Genomic DNA, 18,516 nt, shown 5'->3' with positions numbered 1-18,516 from the left:
AAAAGATGTGCGCATGTCTTGGACGTCTCGCCGCGTAGGAAGGAATTGCAGAACACTGGTAGTGTTCGTCTAGTGACAGTGACAGCTGCGGACTCCGCACTGGATGCAGGAAGAAAAAAAAGTGTTCAAGAGCAAATTGTTTGCAAGATTAAGTAACACACACACAAGGACCACATCGATAATATGTGTATTGTTTATCAATCTATTAGCTGCAATCTGTAACTAAAATCCTCTAATGAAAACCAACAAACGGTCCGCGAATGCGGAAGCAATGTAGGACCCCAAAAAGCAGACGAGAATAACAGAGGGATTGCGTACTAAGGGATTGCGTATTGAACACACAAAAACGCGCTCGGGAAAAGGGAAACAAAAAAGGGTCTGTGACAGTTGGTCAGGATCAATTAAAAAAGAAGGAAAAAAAAAACAACCCTGAGGGGAAACCGCAGTGAGAGGCAAACAAACGAAAAAACAAGGCAATGGACAACTAGCAGGGAAGGTATATACAAACTGTCAAATGGCAGCAAGTCAATTTCTTGGCAAACTGCCCAGGATCGGTTTAGACACTGCTGAAGATCTGGAATTGGATGCAGGTACGGCATCAGGAACTCATCCCACAGCTCTGTAACAAAACAATCTGACCAGCAGCAGAATGTGACAAAATCATGCCAGTCATCATACTAGCTTTGCTTGCTAGCTGGCTAGCAAAGCTATTATCCCAGTCCAGTCCAAGAACGTCATCACCCCTAGCGTCCATTGTGCGCATAAAACATGGCGCCCTCCGTAGGTCAAAACATGTACTAAATGTTTTAGATTTTTTAATCAATGGCAACAATTTATGAGCTTCTAATAACGTTTTTGTAAAAGAAAGCTGTTGTGACTTATAAGAGCCTACAAGCCTTTAAGATTGAGGTTCCCTTTAAGAATAACCCAATTTTTTAAGATGATGAAGATTGTGCAGTATTTAGACAGCACGGGAATTTTCGTGCAAAGACTATTTTACCATGACTTGATCAAAAATGACGCGGTTGACTCATCAACAAAACGCTTCTTAATTTTTGACTCATCCATACTCCTACTAGCTTTAACCATAGACTTAAATTCCATCATTTTTTTTTCCTCATTGGGCAATGTTGTCCCGTGGATAATCATCCAGATGCTAGCTCTCCAAATTGTAGTGGCTAGTGACTATGGGATCAACACATTATGACCAATTCCTGCCAAGAGATACTTCAGGCTGTTTTGGGTGCGAGAACTTTTGCCAGGGGAAATATTTCACAGTAATATGTCTTAATCCTACAGCTGGTTAATGAGACAGTGACAGCTTGATTCACTTTCTCTAAAGACCACTCTTGTCAGGCATAAGACACATCATCTGCTCGCAAACTTCCCCACCTGGGGTCCATTTGACGAGGAGAGGCGGTGTGTCTGCCACTGTGATTTTTACAGTTATTAGTCATTTCTCAGCCTCTGGCGATGTGTTTACTCGAGATGTATCCTTAAATGTGACACAAGTGGACTTGCAAGAATACAGGTTTGTCCTTTTTCTAATCCCGCTGTGCCATGCTTCAGGTTTGTGGCATTGCTAGTCAAACATAACTAAGCACAGACTGCATGGTTTGGGGGTGGCAGAAGGACATTGGAACAATTTCTTCAGAACTGTTAAAGAGATTTGTCAATGTAAAACAGAATACACTCCAGCAACCTGTGTAGTTCATTTGACACAAATCAGTTTTGTTTGGTTCATATTGGACAGAAACACACACACAGGTAGATCTGAATGAGGCAACTATAATCCAAAATAAAGACTGTATTTATAACAGCAGTATTCATTTTCATTCATTTTCTCCCCCAGAATGCATTTTTAAGAAGAGAAGTCCCTCGAATAACAGCATCGGAACTAAGGTCCTCAAGCAGGAGAAAGCATATTCACGTGAGTTCCCAAACCATTCTTTTCACATTGTTTACTTAAGATGAACATAAAATCCTTTACTGTGGTGCCTTGTGATATGAGCAGAGGTGGATAGATTAGCCAGAAAGTTGTACTCAAGTTAGAGTAGTGTTAGTTCAAAATTATATTGCTCAAGTAAAAGTAGCCATCCAAAAAATGTACTCAAGTGCAAGTAAAAAGTATTCTTTGAAAAGAAATCTCAAGTTATGAGTAACATTATGAGTAACTGCTTAAAATGTCCAATGTTTTTTTTTTTAAACAATGGTATATTTTTTTCTTAGCACAACTTCATCTACCGTAATTTTCGCACTATAAGGCGCACCTGACGATAAGCTCCCACCCACCAAATTTGACACGAAAACAGCATTTGTTCACAGATAAGCCGCAGCTGTCCTCACTGTATTATGTGGTATTTACACCAAAAGATATCAAACCAGTAACACTTAATTTGACTGGCATCATAAGAATATCATAAGATCAAATTAACCACCATGAAGCTTTGAATTCATTGCTTCAAGAAAGTTCATTTGGCCATCACTGCTCCCTTTGGGGAGCCAGTCAACCTCTGCTGCCACCTGCTGTCAACACTGTTGTCGTCCAACATGCCCGCTAGCATGCGCTGCAGCGCAACAGATGTGTATAACAATCAAAATTCATGTTCTGTGCTAATTATTTCTTCAGTTATTCTTCCAGTTGTTTCTTAATTGTTATGGTATTTGGTGAAACTTTATTTGACAGTTGCGCTATAAGACTGTCATATTATAATATAATATAATTATGACATGACACTGCCATGAGCATTAATGAATGCTTATGACGGATGTTATTTTGTGTCATCCGGCAAATGATCTCGCTTTTGAATAGATGTAAAAGATCTGGACATAAATCGAGTTTAGTGACATAATTTGCAGGATTATACTTAATGACATCTGTCATAAGCATTCATTAATGCCCATGAAAGTGTCATGTCACAATTATGACAGCGCTGTCAAATAAAGTGTTACCTATTAACCCAAATAATTTGACAAATAAGCCTCACTGGACTGGCAGAAAACTACAGTAAATATAAAACAGCACGACGGGTTAAAACGAACATTGAGTGCAGTGAAAATGTAACCATACGCTGAATTAACCATTTTTAACAGTGGCCTCTCCTAAAACTTGATGGCAAATACCTTTGGTCGCAGGCATAATGAGTTCCTCTCCACTATGGCTTTAACAATACGGTTTGCCACGAGGTATGATGCTTTCAGTGCATTCGCTTTTGTCGCCTCGTTTACTAGCTTTTAGCCGCATATTATGCATAATGGACTTGGTTGTATGGTCCTCTTCTGGCTCAGCAGGCGGCCTTTTCCTCGTTAAAAAAAAAAAGAAAAGAAAAAAAAGAGCTGTCCAAAGAGTTGCCACGCGCTGCACGCATCCAACAGCAGCTAACATTACTGTTTACATTGACTGACGCTGGGCTGCTATAGGTGTGCAAACACCACAGTAATGGTAGCCAACCACTAGAGGGCGACGTACGCAAATCTCTATTCGGGTTAGTCAAGAGCCACATGCCAGATTGCAGTCGTTAAGAAATTTTTGTTTCTAAAAATGTAACAACTTTAGTGTAGCCCAAAGTAGCGGAGTAAATAAAATAAATACACAAAAATCATCGGATTCCGACAGAAATGAAACGTCACCTTCCCAAAGAGCATGTCAAGATCATATCTCCAGTTTTCGTTGGTCTACCAGTGCCAAAAAAACTGGTTAAACCCGCGCTTTCGAGTCATGTTGACTATGTCAAAAGTTTTTTTTTTTATAGGGATTTATAGACACCACGTGATTGAACAGTCCGACTTGATCATCAGACTTCCGACTGCAAGCTTGTGTTTGTGTTCATTAGACTTTAATGTCACGTCTGATTGGTATAATGGAGTCATTTGATTGTTCTTGAGACGTCTCATTGGTGAAACTGGTAGAGCCACTTTCGGCATCTCTGGCAAAACTAAAGTAAAAACTAAATATATACGGTCATGTGAAAAAATTAGGACACCCCATTAAATATTCTGTTCTTTATTAAGAAATGTTCACTTTATCAATCTCTGATCATGTTTTTCTTTATCTCTGCAAAATAATGTAATTTAATTGCAGGTAAACAACAAAAAATAACATTGTTTTAACCATTAAACCAAATTTATCAATAAAAATTGTATTATTCTGAGGAAAAAGTTAGGGCACTCTACCAGCTAAGAGCTAGTGTTACCCCCTTTGGCTGGAATAATCTACTAGTCTTTGACATTAATCTGAAGAAAGTTTGCCCCGCTCCTCAACGCAGAATACTTATAGCTGTGAGATGTTTGAGGGGTTTCTTGCATGTACAGCCCGTTTCAAGTCACCCCACAGCATCTCAATGGGATTAAGATCTGGGCTTTGACTCTGCCATTGGCTCTCCATTTCCTCCATTTCAGCCAGTTCTTGGTGGACTTACTGGTACGTTTTGGATCATTGTCATGTTTCATGGTCCAGTTTCACTTCAGCTTGAATTTTTTCACAAATAATCACACATGTTCCTCAAGCACCCTCTACTGCACAATAGAATTCATGGTGGATTCTATGATGGTGCGCTGGCCAGGTCCTGCTGTAGCAAAGCATGCCCAAACCATGACACTTCCACCTCCATGCTTCACAGTTTGTATGAGGTTCTTGTCCTGGAATGCTGTTTTGGGTTTATGTCAAACATGTCCTCTGTTCTGGTGTCCAAATAATTCAATTTTAGATTCATCTGTCCAAAGAACATTATCGCAGAAGTCCTGGTCTTTGTCTACATTAACTCTGGCAAACCTCAGTAGTGTGGCCTTCATGTGCTTCTTGGGGAGCAAAGGCTTCTCCTTGCACACCTCCCATGAAGGTTAAACTTGTGAAGTCTCTTTCTGATTGTAGAGGCATGCACTTTCACATCAATAGTAGCAAGAGCCTGCTGTTGGTCGCGTGATTACATTTTAGGGTTTTTGGAGACTTCTTTTAGCATCTAGAGGTCTGCTCTCAGGGTGAACTTGCTTGGACGGCCAGACCTGGGCATGTTGGCAGTTGTTTTGAATGTGCTCCACTTGTACACTATTTTCCGGACAGTGGAATGGCTGATTGTATATTCTTTTGAGATCTTTTGAAATCCCTTACCAGACTCATAACTGTCTACGATCTTCCTCCTGAAGGCCTCCGACAGCTCCTTTGATCTCACCATAGTGTTTTCTCTCTTCAACAGTCGGCCACTGTTGAAAGTATTCTACATTGAGGAGTGAGGCTAACTTTTTTCAGACCGATGTCAAACACTGATAGATGGCTACAAAAAGCGTCTCACTGAAGTTATTTCAGTCAAATGGGGTAACACTTGCTATTAAGTAGTAGGGTGTCCTAACTTTTTCCTCAGTTAGAATATGCATTTTTGTTGATAAATTTGGTTTAATGAGTAAAACAATGTTCATATTTGTTGTTTACCTGCAATTAAATCATTCTTTTCCAGAGATAAAGAAAAACAAGATCAGACATTGATATGTAAACATTTCTTCATTAAGAACTGAATATTTAATGGGGTGTCCTAATTTTTTCACATGACTGTAGAATAAAGTGTGTAGCCTAAAGAACCAGAATAAGAGTAGTGTTTCTTCTTTACAAATCTACTCAAGTAAGAAGTATGGCCTTGTAAAGCTACTCATAGAAGTACATTTTTGCCAAAAAGTTACTCAGGTCAATGTAAATGCATTGCTACCCACCTTTGATTTTGGATATATGGCAGTGCGAGTGCAGCGTAAATGCACACCTTGGATAAACCTGTCAATGCAAGCTCTACAGTTGGGCAAAGAAGTATTTAGTCAACCACCAATTGTGCAAGTTCTCCTACTTGAAAAGATTAGAGAGGCCTGTAATTGTCAACATGGGTAAACCTCAACCATGAGAGACAGAATGTGGGAAAAAAAACAGAAAATCCCATTGTTTGATTTTTAAAGAATTTATTTCCAAATTAGAGTGGAAAATAAGTATTTGGTCACCTACAAACAAGCAACATTTCTGGCTGTCAAAGAGGTCTAACTTCTTCTAACGAGGCTCCACTCGTTACCTGTATTAATGGCACCTGTTTTAACTCATTATCGGTATAAAAGACACCTGTCCACAATCTCAGTCAGTCACACTCCAAACTCCATTATGGCCAAGACCAAAGAGCTGTTGAAGGACACCAGAGACAAAATTGTAGACCTGCACCAGGCTGGGAAGACTGAATCTGTAATAGGTAAAACGTTTGGTGTAAAGAAATCAACTGTGGGAGCAATTATTAGAAAATGGAAGACATACAAGACCACTGATAATCTCCCTCGATCTGGGGCTCCATGCAAGATCTCACCCCGCGGCGTCAAAATGATAACAAGAACAAGACCACAGTAACAAAGGCTACTATCAGTAACACAATGTGCCGCCAGGGACTCAAATCCTGCACTGCCAGACGTGTCCCCCTGCTGAAGCTAGTACACGTCCAGGCCCGTCTGCAGTTCGCTAGAGAGCATTTGGGTGATCCAAAAGAGGACTGGAAGAATGTGTTGTGGTCAGATGAAAGCAAAATAGAAGTTTTTGGTAGAAACACAGGTTCTCGTGTTTGGAGGAGAAAGAATACTGAATTGTATCTGAAGAACACCATACCCACAGTGAAGCATTGGGGTGTAAACATCATGCTTTGGGGCTGTTTTTCTGCAAAGGGACCAGGACGACTGATCTGTGTAAAGGAAAGAATGAATGGGGCCATGTATCGAGAGATTTTGAGTGAAAATCTCTTTCCATCAGCAAGGGCATTGAAGATGAGACGTGGCTGGGTTTTTTCAGCATGACGATGATCCCAAACACACAGCCAGGGCAACAAAGGAGTGGCTTCGTAAGAAGCATTTCAAGGTCCTGGAGTGGCCTAGCCAGTCTCCAGATCTCAACCCCATAGAAAATCTGTGGAGGGAGTTGAAAGTCAGTGTTGCCCAACGACAGCCCCAAAACATCACTGCTCTAGAGGAGATCTGAATGGAGGAATGGGCCAAAATACCAGCAACAGTGTGTGAAAAGCTTGTGAAGAGTTACAGAAAATGTTTGGCCTCCGTTATTGCCAACAAATGGTACATAACAAAGTATTGAGATGAACTTCTGGTATTGACCAAATACTTATTTTCCACCATGATTTGCAAATAAATTCTTTAAAAATCAAACAATGTAATTTTCTGTTTTTTTTTTTCGACATTCTGTCTCTCATGGTTGAGGTTTACCCCTGTTGACAATTACAGGCCTCTCTAATATTTTCAAGTGGGAGAACTTGCACAATTAGTGGTTGACTAAATACTTATGTGCCCCACTGTGTATGTGCAAAGTTGTTGTCCACAGTAGTCGCAGAAATAACTTTGCTTCATGGCTTGTCAAAATGTCAAAATCCTCACTTTTTTTTTTTTCATAAATTTTCAAAAGTGTCAGTAAACTTCTCTTAGATTGAGCACATGGACAATCAAATATGGTCTAAATATTCTGCATATTGAGTTGGCAATTTTTAATTAAGAAAAAAAACAATAGCTCACAGCGCACTGTGGATTTAAATGATGCCTTTATTTGAATCAATGGCGAATGTTTGTTCTCTCTGCTGTTGCTGGCTCACGCCAATAGTGTGTGCGCATTCAATGCGTGCTGTGTTTCAGTCAATAAAAGCCCATAGCCAAATGTCACTGGTGAAGGATCCAGCTTCGGTTTAGCAAACACATGACATTGAATTTCATACTACATTAAGCATTTTGTCCTCTGTGACCAAAAAGTCATAAACTTTTTTACTTTGGCCTTGTGCTGTTTTGACACTTTAAATGATAGCGTAGCTTTTTATCACGCCGCTCTGCATTCTGTCTTCCATCAACGCCGTTGAACGCAGACACACAGAGGGGGAAAAAAAATGGAATTCTGCTGAAAAATCATTTGAAACGTTCTCGGTTTAGGCCTTGTCATTACAAGGGCATGTGGAGTGAAAACTTAGAAGGGAGTACATATTTTTCTTGTAGCTGCGTATGTGAGGCGAGGAAAAACCAGTAAGTGGAGGTATGCTGTTGTTTCTTTCTACAGTGTGGACATGGATTTGGGGCTTCGTGTCTATCACCATCATCAGCCTGCTGTCCCTCCTGGGAGTGGTTTTGGTGCCCATTCTTAAGCAGGCTTGTTTCAAGTTCCTGCTCACGTTCCTGGTTGCCCTGGCTGTAGGCACGCTCAGCGGAGACGCTCTCCTTCACTTGCTGCCTCATGTGAGTTGACCAGGAAATAAAAGTTGAGCGTAGAACAGACGAGACTCGAATCACAAGTGGAGTCGAGTCAAACTTAAATAATCAATTTGATTCTCACTTACAGTAGTATGAAAAAGTATCTGAGCCTTTTGGAATTTCTCGCATTTCTGCATAAAATCACCATGAAATGTGATCTGATCTTTGTCAAAAATCAAACAGATGTAAAAACAGTGTCTGCTTTAACTAAAACTACCCATATATTTTTAGGTTTTCATATTTTAATGAGGATAGCATGTAAACAATGACAGAAGGATGAAAAATAAAATGATTTCTGATCGATGTGCCAGACTGATCTGCAGCTACAGGAAGCGTCTGGTTGAAGTTATTGCTGCCAAATGTGGAGCCACAAAATTTTGAATGCGATGGATCACTTATTTTTCCCCCTTCTGTCATTGTTTGCATACTATCCTCATTAAGATATGAAAACCTATAAATGTTTGGTTGGTTTTAGTTAAAGCAGTTTTTTCATCTGTGTGATTTTGACAAAGCTCAGATCACATTTGGTGGTTTTATGCAGAAATGTGAGAAATTCCAAAAGGTTCAGATACTTTTTCATACCACTGTAGTACTTGAAGTAGACTCAAGTTTGCTTACTAAACTTGCTAACTTACTAAAGAGAACAAATACTAATGTAATAAAATCCATTGAGTGTTAACGGCTTTCTCTTTAGGGCGGGGGTCAGCAACCTGCGGCTCTAGAGCTGCATGTGTTGCCTTAGTGGCTATATGGAGCTTTTTCAAATATATTTGAAAATGGAAAATGATGGTGGTGGGGAATATATTTTTTGTTTTAATATGGTTTCTGTTGGAGGACAAACATGACACAAACAATCTTCTGATTCATGAATATTGTAATGAAGTTAAACTTGAGGCGGCCACCTATAACAGAGTAGTCACATGGTGAGTCATTCTCTATAGGATGCACTGCAGGGAAAATAAACATTTAGGCTAGGTTCATACCACATGCACAATCCGATTTTTTATATCGTGTTTTTCCCGACTTGTGTTAGGCGTTAAATTGGCTGTCTGAACGGGACATGTCGCATAAAAGTGGACCATTTCAAATCCAATCAAGGTCACATTCGTATGTGGTTAAAATCCAATCTGGGCCACCTTTTTCCGGAATGCGGTTGGGTCTGAACTGTCAAGTCTCCCAAATCAAAATTCTTGCAGCAATTACGTCAGTAAAGAGCGAGAGACGTGCGCTATGACAGCAATGTAGCTGCGAATTAGCGTTAGTGCCTATCTTGAACTCCGCTTTTAAGTGGGTTTGACAACAGTCATTAAAAAAATAGGGGAAAACAAGGGTAAGCCTGAGAATGCTCAGTTTTCTTTCTTTGTGCAAAATGAGCAATATTTCAAGATTGCATACATGGCCGAGAGTCAGGGCAAACTGCCACTATGTGTGTGCACGCGTTCTATCAATCCATATAAACGTTGAATATAAGACTAAACGGGGATTATTTATGTTTTTTATTTGTATCCTCTTTTTGGAAATGAAAATATCACCCTGGAATGACTTAGAGCCAGCTTGTGTAGTCATTTGTTTTCAAACTTCTGCGCATGCGGGTCAGTTTGCCCAGCGCGTGTCGGACTGCGAATTAGTGCGCATGCGTACTACATGTATGGAGTGAGTGGAAAATGATGGTCTGAACGGATACGCCAAAAAAGATATGAAGAAAAATCGGATTTGTGCATTAAGACCTGCGGTATGAATCTAGCCGTAATCATGAAGGCTCATTAAGTATTTGTAGCCATTTTGATAGTAGACTAATATAGTGAGAAACATACTGCACGTGTTGCCTTCATTATAAGGCTTATATAAAGCTTTTAATATTTTTTGCGGCTCTGGAAATATTTGTTTTTTTTTGGTCCAATATGGCTCTTTCAACATTTTGGGTTGCCGACCCCTGCTTTAGGGTGACCACTTCCATAAGGTCGAAATGGAGGACATATTAAAAAATAATAATTATGCATTAGACTTGCGGTGTATTTTCATCAACAATAAAGTTTTGCACAGTTTATAGATAATATTTGTGCAAATAAAAATAGTTTTAAAAAAACAAAAAAAACAAAAACAAGTTCAAACTTGGACTCTTTATTTAGTTTGTAGTACCGTGTTTTCACATTTCAACGTGCCCAAGAACACATCTTATTTTGAAACGGTGTTCGAAACGTCTACCAATCCTCAGTTAAAAGCAGCGAGTACTTATTATTTTTGTTTTCATTCATTTTTTTTTTTTACCTCAAAACACTTATGGCATGTGTTTTCTCCTGATAGCTTTAGAGCATTGTGTTTTTTTGTGGTAGCTTTTAAGCAGAGTGTTTATCTGTAGACCACATTAGTCACGTAGTGTATTTAATTTTAAACCACCCTCATTTGATATGTATTAATTATATCATGTTTACATTTTTTCATGAGGTATTTTTTTTAGTAAGTTCGTCCTGTATACATCGAGACAAAACAAGCTGAAAGCGCACGGTAGAACTTAGGGTGTCAAATTCGTCATTGATAAGACGTTTCGCCGGTGTAGCATATTTTGGCAGAACAACGGTATTAACATGGAGCATTTGCAACAAACAAATTATTTAGAAACAAGAATTTTTTTGTGTAAAAACAACGTGAGCATTGAAGTTCCAGTTTACAGTGGTACCTCAACATACGATCGCTTCGACACACGATCTTTTTGACATCCATCGTAAAATTTGACTCGCCATTTGTTTCTACATTCGACGACATACTGGAAATACGACGATTTATGAAAACACCGGAGTTTCTTTGTTTTCCCACGAGACGGACGCGCAGATTTTCTGGTGAGAAATCAACATAGGTTCCAAGAATGTTAGTGTAGGTGGTTAAAAAAAAAAAAAGGTGACGCTTAACATTGAAATGAAGATGGAAATAATAGATAAATATCAGCATGGTGCGCACGTCGTGAATTTGCGCGACAATACAGCCGTATAATGTCTACAATCTCGACGGTCCTGTTCCGGCCTCCGTTCGCCAGTCTTTATAAGTAAAGTTGACAATTATTATTGTGGTAACATCGCCATAAAATTGCCAGCTTCGTCAGGTTTTTAATATTTTTTTTTCAGAACTTGTGCAACACAACATGCCTACTGTCCGCCGCAGTTGAACAAATTGAAAGTAAAATGTCCCTCTCTTTCTCTGTCAAGTCAGCCACGCGGTGCGTTCAGGTACACCATGCAAAGCACATCCGCCACATTAGAACCCGATTCGTTACATTATTACAGGTATTATTATTATTACAATTATGAATAAAAATTGGAATATAATAATTTATTTGTTTTTCTCTGTGTAATTGCTATTTGCAAAAGTACCAGGAGCATTTATTAAGGATTTTGTGTAGGTTTTCGGGCTGTGGAACGAATTAATGGAATTAAGAATGTATTTTACGAATGAACGAACGAATTAACTACGTATGTAGAGGTACTACTGTATAAGAGGAACAACTTCACAAAGTTCAGCTGCAGTTATTTTGTTATCCAGTGCCGATGAGTGTTTAAAAATGTTTTCAATGTCGACGCACCGACTGCTCGCCTCCTTCTTTTATGTTTCACGCACTCCGTTTTGCCCCTGCTGCTCACGTCCACGTCACACCGGCAAAGCGTGCAGAAACCGTGGAACGAGTCTCGACTGCTTTTGCCGAGGAAATTGCGCTCTTTCGTCCATTCAGTGTTAAAAGGTGTCCGCCGTTTTGGCATGTTTTCTAGCTCTGTCGTAAAATCTTGACGAGCAAATTATGTCGTCAGATAGTCACACGTGAAGCATTGTTTACATTTTATTGAACCATTGATATAGGATGTTATGAATTGAAGCCACTCAGAGCCAATCGCTGACCAGTTGTGACAACCGTGGCTGAGTTGCGTCACATAAACTGAATCGCGGCCCATTTTCTTTAGAAGCCGGGAAAAAACGTCCAGCTAACAGGTTGTGCAGGACGTCGGACACATCACTGAAAATGCTGTGTCCCCAGTCCTAAAACCAGACAAGTGGTCACCCTATTTCCCTTTGACAGCCGTGCTCTATTCCAACCTTTTGCTTTCCGCCGACAGTCTCAAGGGCAGCACGACCACGACCATGGTCACGAGAGCCATGGCACTGATGGAGTGTGGAAGGGTCTGACGGCGTTGGTCGGCATTTACCTTCTCTTCATTTTTGAGCATTGTATTGGCATGTTTAAGCACTACAAGGATCAAAAGGTAAGAGGAAGTTGCATCTAATCTAAAACTGATTATGCCTGCATTGTCTTCAGAGCTTTGCATAAGTGCCTGCACTTCTACTTAAGTAGAGAAGTTGTACCTTTGCATTTTTATGTGTTTCTACCTGGAAGGCGGCAAATGATGCAGACGAAGAGGGCAAAATTGGCAGGAAGTTGTCAGATCACAAACTAAATCGGCGCTCCGATGCCGAATGGGTGCACCTAAAGGCACTTGGTGATGGTGAGTAAATCGCCTTCAGCCAGCGTCTCCTTGTCCCGCCAGTCAATGACGTCACCATTCCCTTTTAGACCCCGACAGCAGTGCCGTCTCCTGCGACAACGACCACAATGACACACAATTTACTGAGCTCCAGCCGCCAGACTCCCCCACTAACAAGACGCCACTGAAACCTGCCGGCCCTCATCAGTTGCCTGTTAAAGTCAACGGACACAAGACCAAGCACCACAGTCACGGTCACGGGCACTCCCACGGAGCCAATTGCCACTCGGATCAGGAGATGAAGGACGCCGGAATAGCCAGTATTGCGTGGATGGTCATCATGGGTGATGGCATGCATAACTTCAGCGATGGGCTGGCCATAGGTACAAGTTATCCCTGTTTCTAAGTCATACTTTTAGTTTGCTGGGTGGAGTTTATAAGCACCCATATGAAGAGGTGGGTAGGGTAGCCCAAAATGTAACTCAAGTAAGAGTAGCATTACTTCCAAATGATAATACAAGAAGTAGTCATCCAAAAAATTGAGTCAAGTACATACCGTAATTTCCCGAATATAACGCGCACTTTTTTCCCCCAAAATCAACTTGTAAACTCATGGTGCGCATTATAAACGGGTACATGGATGGAGACAGAAATATATATGTATTACATATATATATATATAAACCGATTTTTTTTTCATTGACACGGCCACGTTGTGTTGAAGAAACGTATGCGGCGACCCGTTGCCGACCATTACGGTACGCGACGTCACCATTTTGTTTCGGTAATACTTCACACTAATCGGCCGAATGATTTCGTCTGTGTTAAATTCTGCTTTTTTCACTCTTCATAAAGCACAGAATTTAGTTTCTTGAACTCATTTGAGTCGACGTTTATTGCAGCTCCACAATTCGGAGCATAACAAATGTAAGGACACACACTTCCTGTGTCCGTCAACTATATCGGTCCCTTGGGAAACTCAAACCCAAATAACAATAGTTCAGTAGTTTTACCGTATCAATCCATGGAAGAAACATTTATTCATCATGAGGAAACGAGCAAGTTATACAGCAGCCTTTAAAAGAAAAGTCACATCCGTTTTGTTTTCTCCTAGATTCTGGTAAGTTGGAGAAGTTGTCAAATCATATTATTACCGTAAATATTGTCAGTTTACGGTAATGTTTTGAACTACCAATGTGCTATGCTTGTGCTGTGTTTCACCAGTCAGTAAAATGACATCTCTGTATCTGTACACGAGCTCTGTTTTCTTGTATTCTTCTATTTATTGGTGCTAAAATTAGGGTGCGCGTTATAAACGGGTACAATAATTTTCCCCAAATTTTACAAGTAAATTTGGGGTGCGCATTATACACGGGTGCGCCTTATATTCGGGAAATTACGGTAATTATTATTATTATACTGTACTATCAAGGGCGTAGGTTTGGTCACAACATTGGTAGGGACGATTTAACAGCATAACCTGCATGTACACTTTTTGCTGGGGACGGGACATTAATAAGACCGAAAAGATTATTGAGCAAACATGGCTTCATTTCTCTCTAATATTAACCTAATTAATTGATAGGCTAAAACAGGGTTCCCCAAACTACGGCCCGCGGGCCGGATACGGCCCACTTCCTCATTTGGTCCAGCCCCCTGAACAATACCAGAGAGCATTTTGCCCCCCCCCCCCCCCATAGTGTTATTTATTTTCTGGCTTTTTTCTGTGAAGAACCCAGAGAGGGTTATTTGGTTATTATCTATTTAATTAATAGTGATATTATTATTTGTTATTATTATAATTATAATAATTATAACATAATTTAATATATTATTATTTTAATTTTATTTACTTTTGTTCCGTGAAGAATCCAAAAAGGGTTATTTGATTGTGGCTTTCTGAAAAACATTTTTTTTGTTTTTTACATTTAGGCACTCCTGCAATCGTCACACTTTTTCTGTTACAAACTGACCCCGGCCCCTCATCAGAGAAGGGAAAAGTTATGTGGCCCTCACTGCAAAAAGTTTGGGGACCCCTGGGCTAAAAGATCAATGCAAAATACAGTGGTACCTCTATATACGAAGTTAATTCGTTCCCGAACCTTGTTTGTAAGTCGAAACGGTCGTATGTCGAGCAGGATTTTCCCATAAAAGTATACATTTTAATTCCATTTATTAGTTCCACAGCCCGAAAACCTACACTAAATCGATAGACTTCATAATGTATTGACCGGACATGGGGCCAATAAATAGGGGGCCTGCATTGTTGCCGAGGCCGTCAAAGCTGACCGAGTGGAATCGCAGACAAAGACCTTTTTTTGATTAAAATTTTTGTGAATAAATGCTTAAATCCCCGAATCCTTTATAGATATGGACGTAAAACTGTCCCGATTCTTGGTTAAAAGAAAAAAAAAACAACGTGCATTTCGCATTTATTTTACGTAAATACTGGACTGTCTCAGAAAATTAGAATACACAATATTCTAATTTTTTGAGACAGTCCTGTGTATATTTACAGGACTGTCTCAGGAAATTAGAATACACAATATTCTAATTTCCTGAGACAGTCAGGAAATTAGAATATTGTGTATTCTAATTTAATTATACACAGGACTGTCTCAAAAAATTAGAATATTGTGTATTCTAATTTTCTGAGACAGTCCAGTATGTCTGAGTGCAATGCTCGTCTGTTAGTGAATGTAGCTATCGGCCGCCTGATGCAAACAGAGGTTTTCCGGTGAAAGTTCTTGTGAATAAAGGCTTAAATCCCCAAATTCTTTAGATATGGACGTAAAACAGTCTCGATTCTTTGATAAAAGCAAAAAAAAAAAAAAAAAAAGTGCAGTTAGCATTTATTTTACATAAATATGTCGAACTATGATGCCAATGTAGTAGCGGTTAGTTTGTCCCATTGATTTTTTTCACAACATTTCAAAACGCATGCATGGTACGAAAAATATAATACCTTGAATCCTTGAACAAATCACTCCTGAGACAGTCCTTCCTGTTTGTATGCGGTACAGCTTTCGTACTTTTTCAACCTAAATCTAGCGTTGGGTCACTGCATGTGTTTGAGAATAACTGCGACCAAGTTCGACCGACTGAAGCGGAGTGTCGGACGGCCCCCTACTTGAAGGCGTGGCGCAGTGGAGTGTGTCCTGTCAATATCATTATGAAGTCTAAGTCATGGGTCTATGAGTCAATGCCCACTAGATCGTCAAAATCTGGAGGAATTTGAAAAGTGTTTATAGTCGAGGCTTTGATTACAAAGCATTCATGTGCACGCAAAGTTAGCAGTGTGTGAGCTGAGCTCTGCGAAGAACAACTTTCTTTCTCTCATCATCTTCTCTCCCGTAGTCAAATTTGCCTTCCGGGTCTCGCTGACACTGTGAACTTTCTTGTCTTCAGGTGCAGCGTTCAGCGCAGACCTCACGGGAGGCATCAGTACTTCCGTGGCTGTTTTCTGCCACGAACTACCTCATGAACTCGGTAAGCGCTGCACACTGAGACCTCCCGTGAAAATAAACAAAACACGGCGCGTACTTCTCACGCACCAGTGATTGCACACGTCACTTTGGCGAACCACCGCGAGACAACCTGTTATTGAACATAAATCAAAAGCGGGAGTCGTGACCCCTTTTCAGGCCGTGAAAACTCAACTATGCTTTCTTTTCTCACACCAGAAAACTTTAAAGTCTTGTTTGACAGCACTCAAGTGGTTTGCCAAAACGAAGCGTTGTTCAATGCGGCGCAAATCAAAAATGACACAGGTGCCGGCGCCTTCATTTGCATGCAGTCTGTTCTCTCAGAGGACCATTTTAACTTCGCTACAGTCAACATTTTTTCTTCCAAGCTGTTCTTTACGCTACAGTTTCCATCTCTTCATCTTTGTTTTGGAGTAAGTATTAAAGTTGGGAAAGGTAACAAGTAGCTAATAACACGGCAGCTCATAAAAATGCATTTGCGATGTAGGGTGGGTATCTAATTCATGCTAATTAGCTGACGGGTTAAACATTGGGTGAGTAAAGTGAATTGTCCAAAAAAGAGAGTTTACAAAAAAGAATAACTCGGAACAGATCTGACAAAGTGGGGAAAAAGGTTTTTTGTTTTCCCTCTAATTATCTGTCTAAAATATGTGTCACGCGCTAAATGTTTAATCTCCCCCCAAGAGTTTCGTCAGTCACTCCTTTAAACTTTGTACTACAGTCGGACGTGCCAAATGGGCCAAGACACTGTTTATCTTTTCAAGTACATCAAAGAGACAACAAGGAAGTCCTCATTAAACGGGGCCTTGGAACGAGTCATTTGAATATTAAACAACAAGTCAAATTCTTTTATATGAGCAGTAATTGAGCGAACCGGTTGCTGCATGCGCTGTATTATGCTGTTATTTAACCCATATGCTGTTATTTAACCCAAGAGCAGTAAAGTTTCAAACTAACGCCAGCCCCTTGTTTATTGTGTATGTGGTAGGGGGACCTCTTGGCAAAAGTGAGCGGTGGCGCCCGTTTTGGACTGAGTTGTGGCAAGTCTTAAGTAGGCATGAGCCGGTGTGAGATTTTGACGGAATGATAACCTTAGGCAAAAATACCGCGATTTCACGGTATTGCAAATAGAGCTCTAAACTGTTGTTTTGAAATGTATGGTTTAAAAAAAAAAATCCATTGAACAGGATGTTTTTATTTTTCACAACATATTTGCAAATTAGAACATCAACAAGAATAAAATAATAAAAAATAACTGAAATATTTAAATTATTGCTGTGAAATTTATCGCGTTATCGGACAGTAATGAATTTTTGTTATTAATCACGTTAAAATATTTGACGCATTTAACGCATGCGCGGAATGACCCGCTCATGCGTTGCCTCAAACAGATTACAATGACACCGTTTTTTGCACATTGAGAGCTAAGAAGCTGAGAAAGGCGAGTGGACACAAGCGTTCATTGGACCGCGCCATTTATTGGTATAAGCTTCGGCAACTCCTTCACAACAAACATAAGTATCATTTAGTGAAAGCACAACAAAAATAATATTCCTATCGCTCAAAAAAAAAAAAAAAAGAAAAGAAAAAAAATAATGTTCACAAAAAGAAAAGCGCTCAATGCAAAGAAAACTGGCATTCCCAATCAGAATAGCTAAGCAAAATACACATAAAACTTAATCAGACTTTGGTCAAACTGTATTCAAATATTTTGTTTAGCTTAATATTTAGTCACAATATACAAACTATCAGTGGTCTTGTACGTTGTGAGGCCAGCACTCAAATGACGTGGATGGACGAGTAAACAGGGAACTACGGCGTCAGTCGAGGGACAAAACACACTCATTGGCTTGATTTCGAAGTCATTTAAAACTCGCCATTGACACCTTGTGGTGTATCTCAATCACTACTTTACATAGTTAGAGACACTGTGGAAGAACGGCAGGGAGCCCATGTGACGCCATCGCTCGGCGACGTCAACAATGGCGAGCTACTAGTTCATTTTTTGATTGAAAATTTTACAAATTTTATTAAAACCATAACATAAAGAGGGGTTTTAATATAAAATTACCTGTACTAACATTTATCTTTTAAGGACTACAAGTCTTTCCATCTGTGGATCCCTTTAACAGAAAGAATGTAATGAATCATTTTAATGCCATCTTGTGAATTTATTGTTATAATAAACAAATACAGTACTTATGTACAGTATGTTGAATGTATATATCCGTCTTATGTCTTCTTTCAATTCCAACAATAATTTACAGAAAAATATGGCATATTTTAGAGATGATTTGAATTGCAATTAATTACGATTA

General features: G+C 39.7%; 1 protein-coding gene across 4 annotated transcripts in view; it reads left to right on the top strand.

Annotated features, from left to right (window-relative positions):
* The window catches only part of slc39a10 (solute carrier family 39 member 10), a 66,994-nt gene that overhangs the window by 36,816 nt on the left and 11,662 nt on the right, over positions 1–18,516 (top strand). For all 4 annotated transcript variants that reach the window (XM_057852607.1, XM_057852610.1, XM_057852609.1 and 1 more), the window contains 6 exons: positions 1,853–1,930; positions 8,057–8,232; positions 12,348–12,494; positions 12,626–12,734; positions 12,803–13,096; positions 16,122–16,202. In XM_057852607.1, the coding sequence (XP_057708590.1) occupies positions 1,853–1,930; positions 8,057–8,232; positions 12,348–12,494; positions 12,626–12,734; positions 12,803–13,096; positions 16,122–16,202 (885 nt within the window). The remainder of the gene's footprint in view (positions 1–1,852; positions 1,931–8,056; positions 8,233–12,347; positions 12,495–12,625; positions 12,735–12,802; positions 13,097–16,121; positions 16,203–18,516) is intronic.

The sequence above is a fragment of the Corythoichthys intestinalis genome, chromosome 12, assembly GCF_030265065.1.
Source record: "Corythoichthys intestinalis isolate RoL2023-P3 chromosome 12, ASM3026506v1, whole genome shotgun sequence".
In the NCBI taxonomy this organism is placed as follows: domain Eukaryota; kingdom Metazoa; phylum Chordata; class Actinopteri; order Syngnathiformes; family Syngnathidae; genus Corythoichthys; species Corythoichthys intestinalis.
Note: the sequence above shows the minus strand (reverse complement) of the source record. Positions and strands in the feature narration are given on the sequence as shown.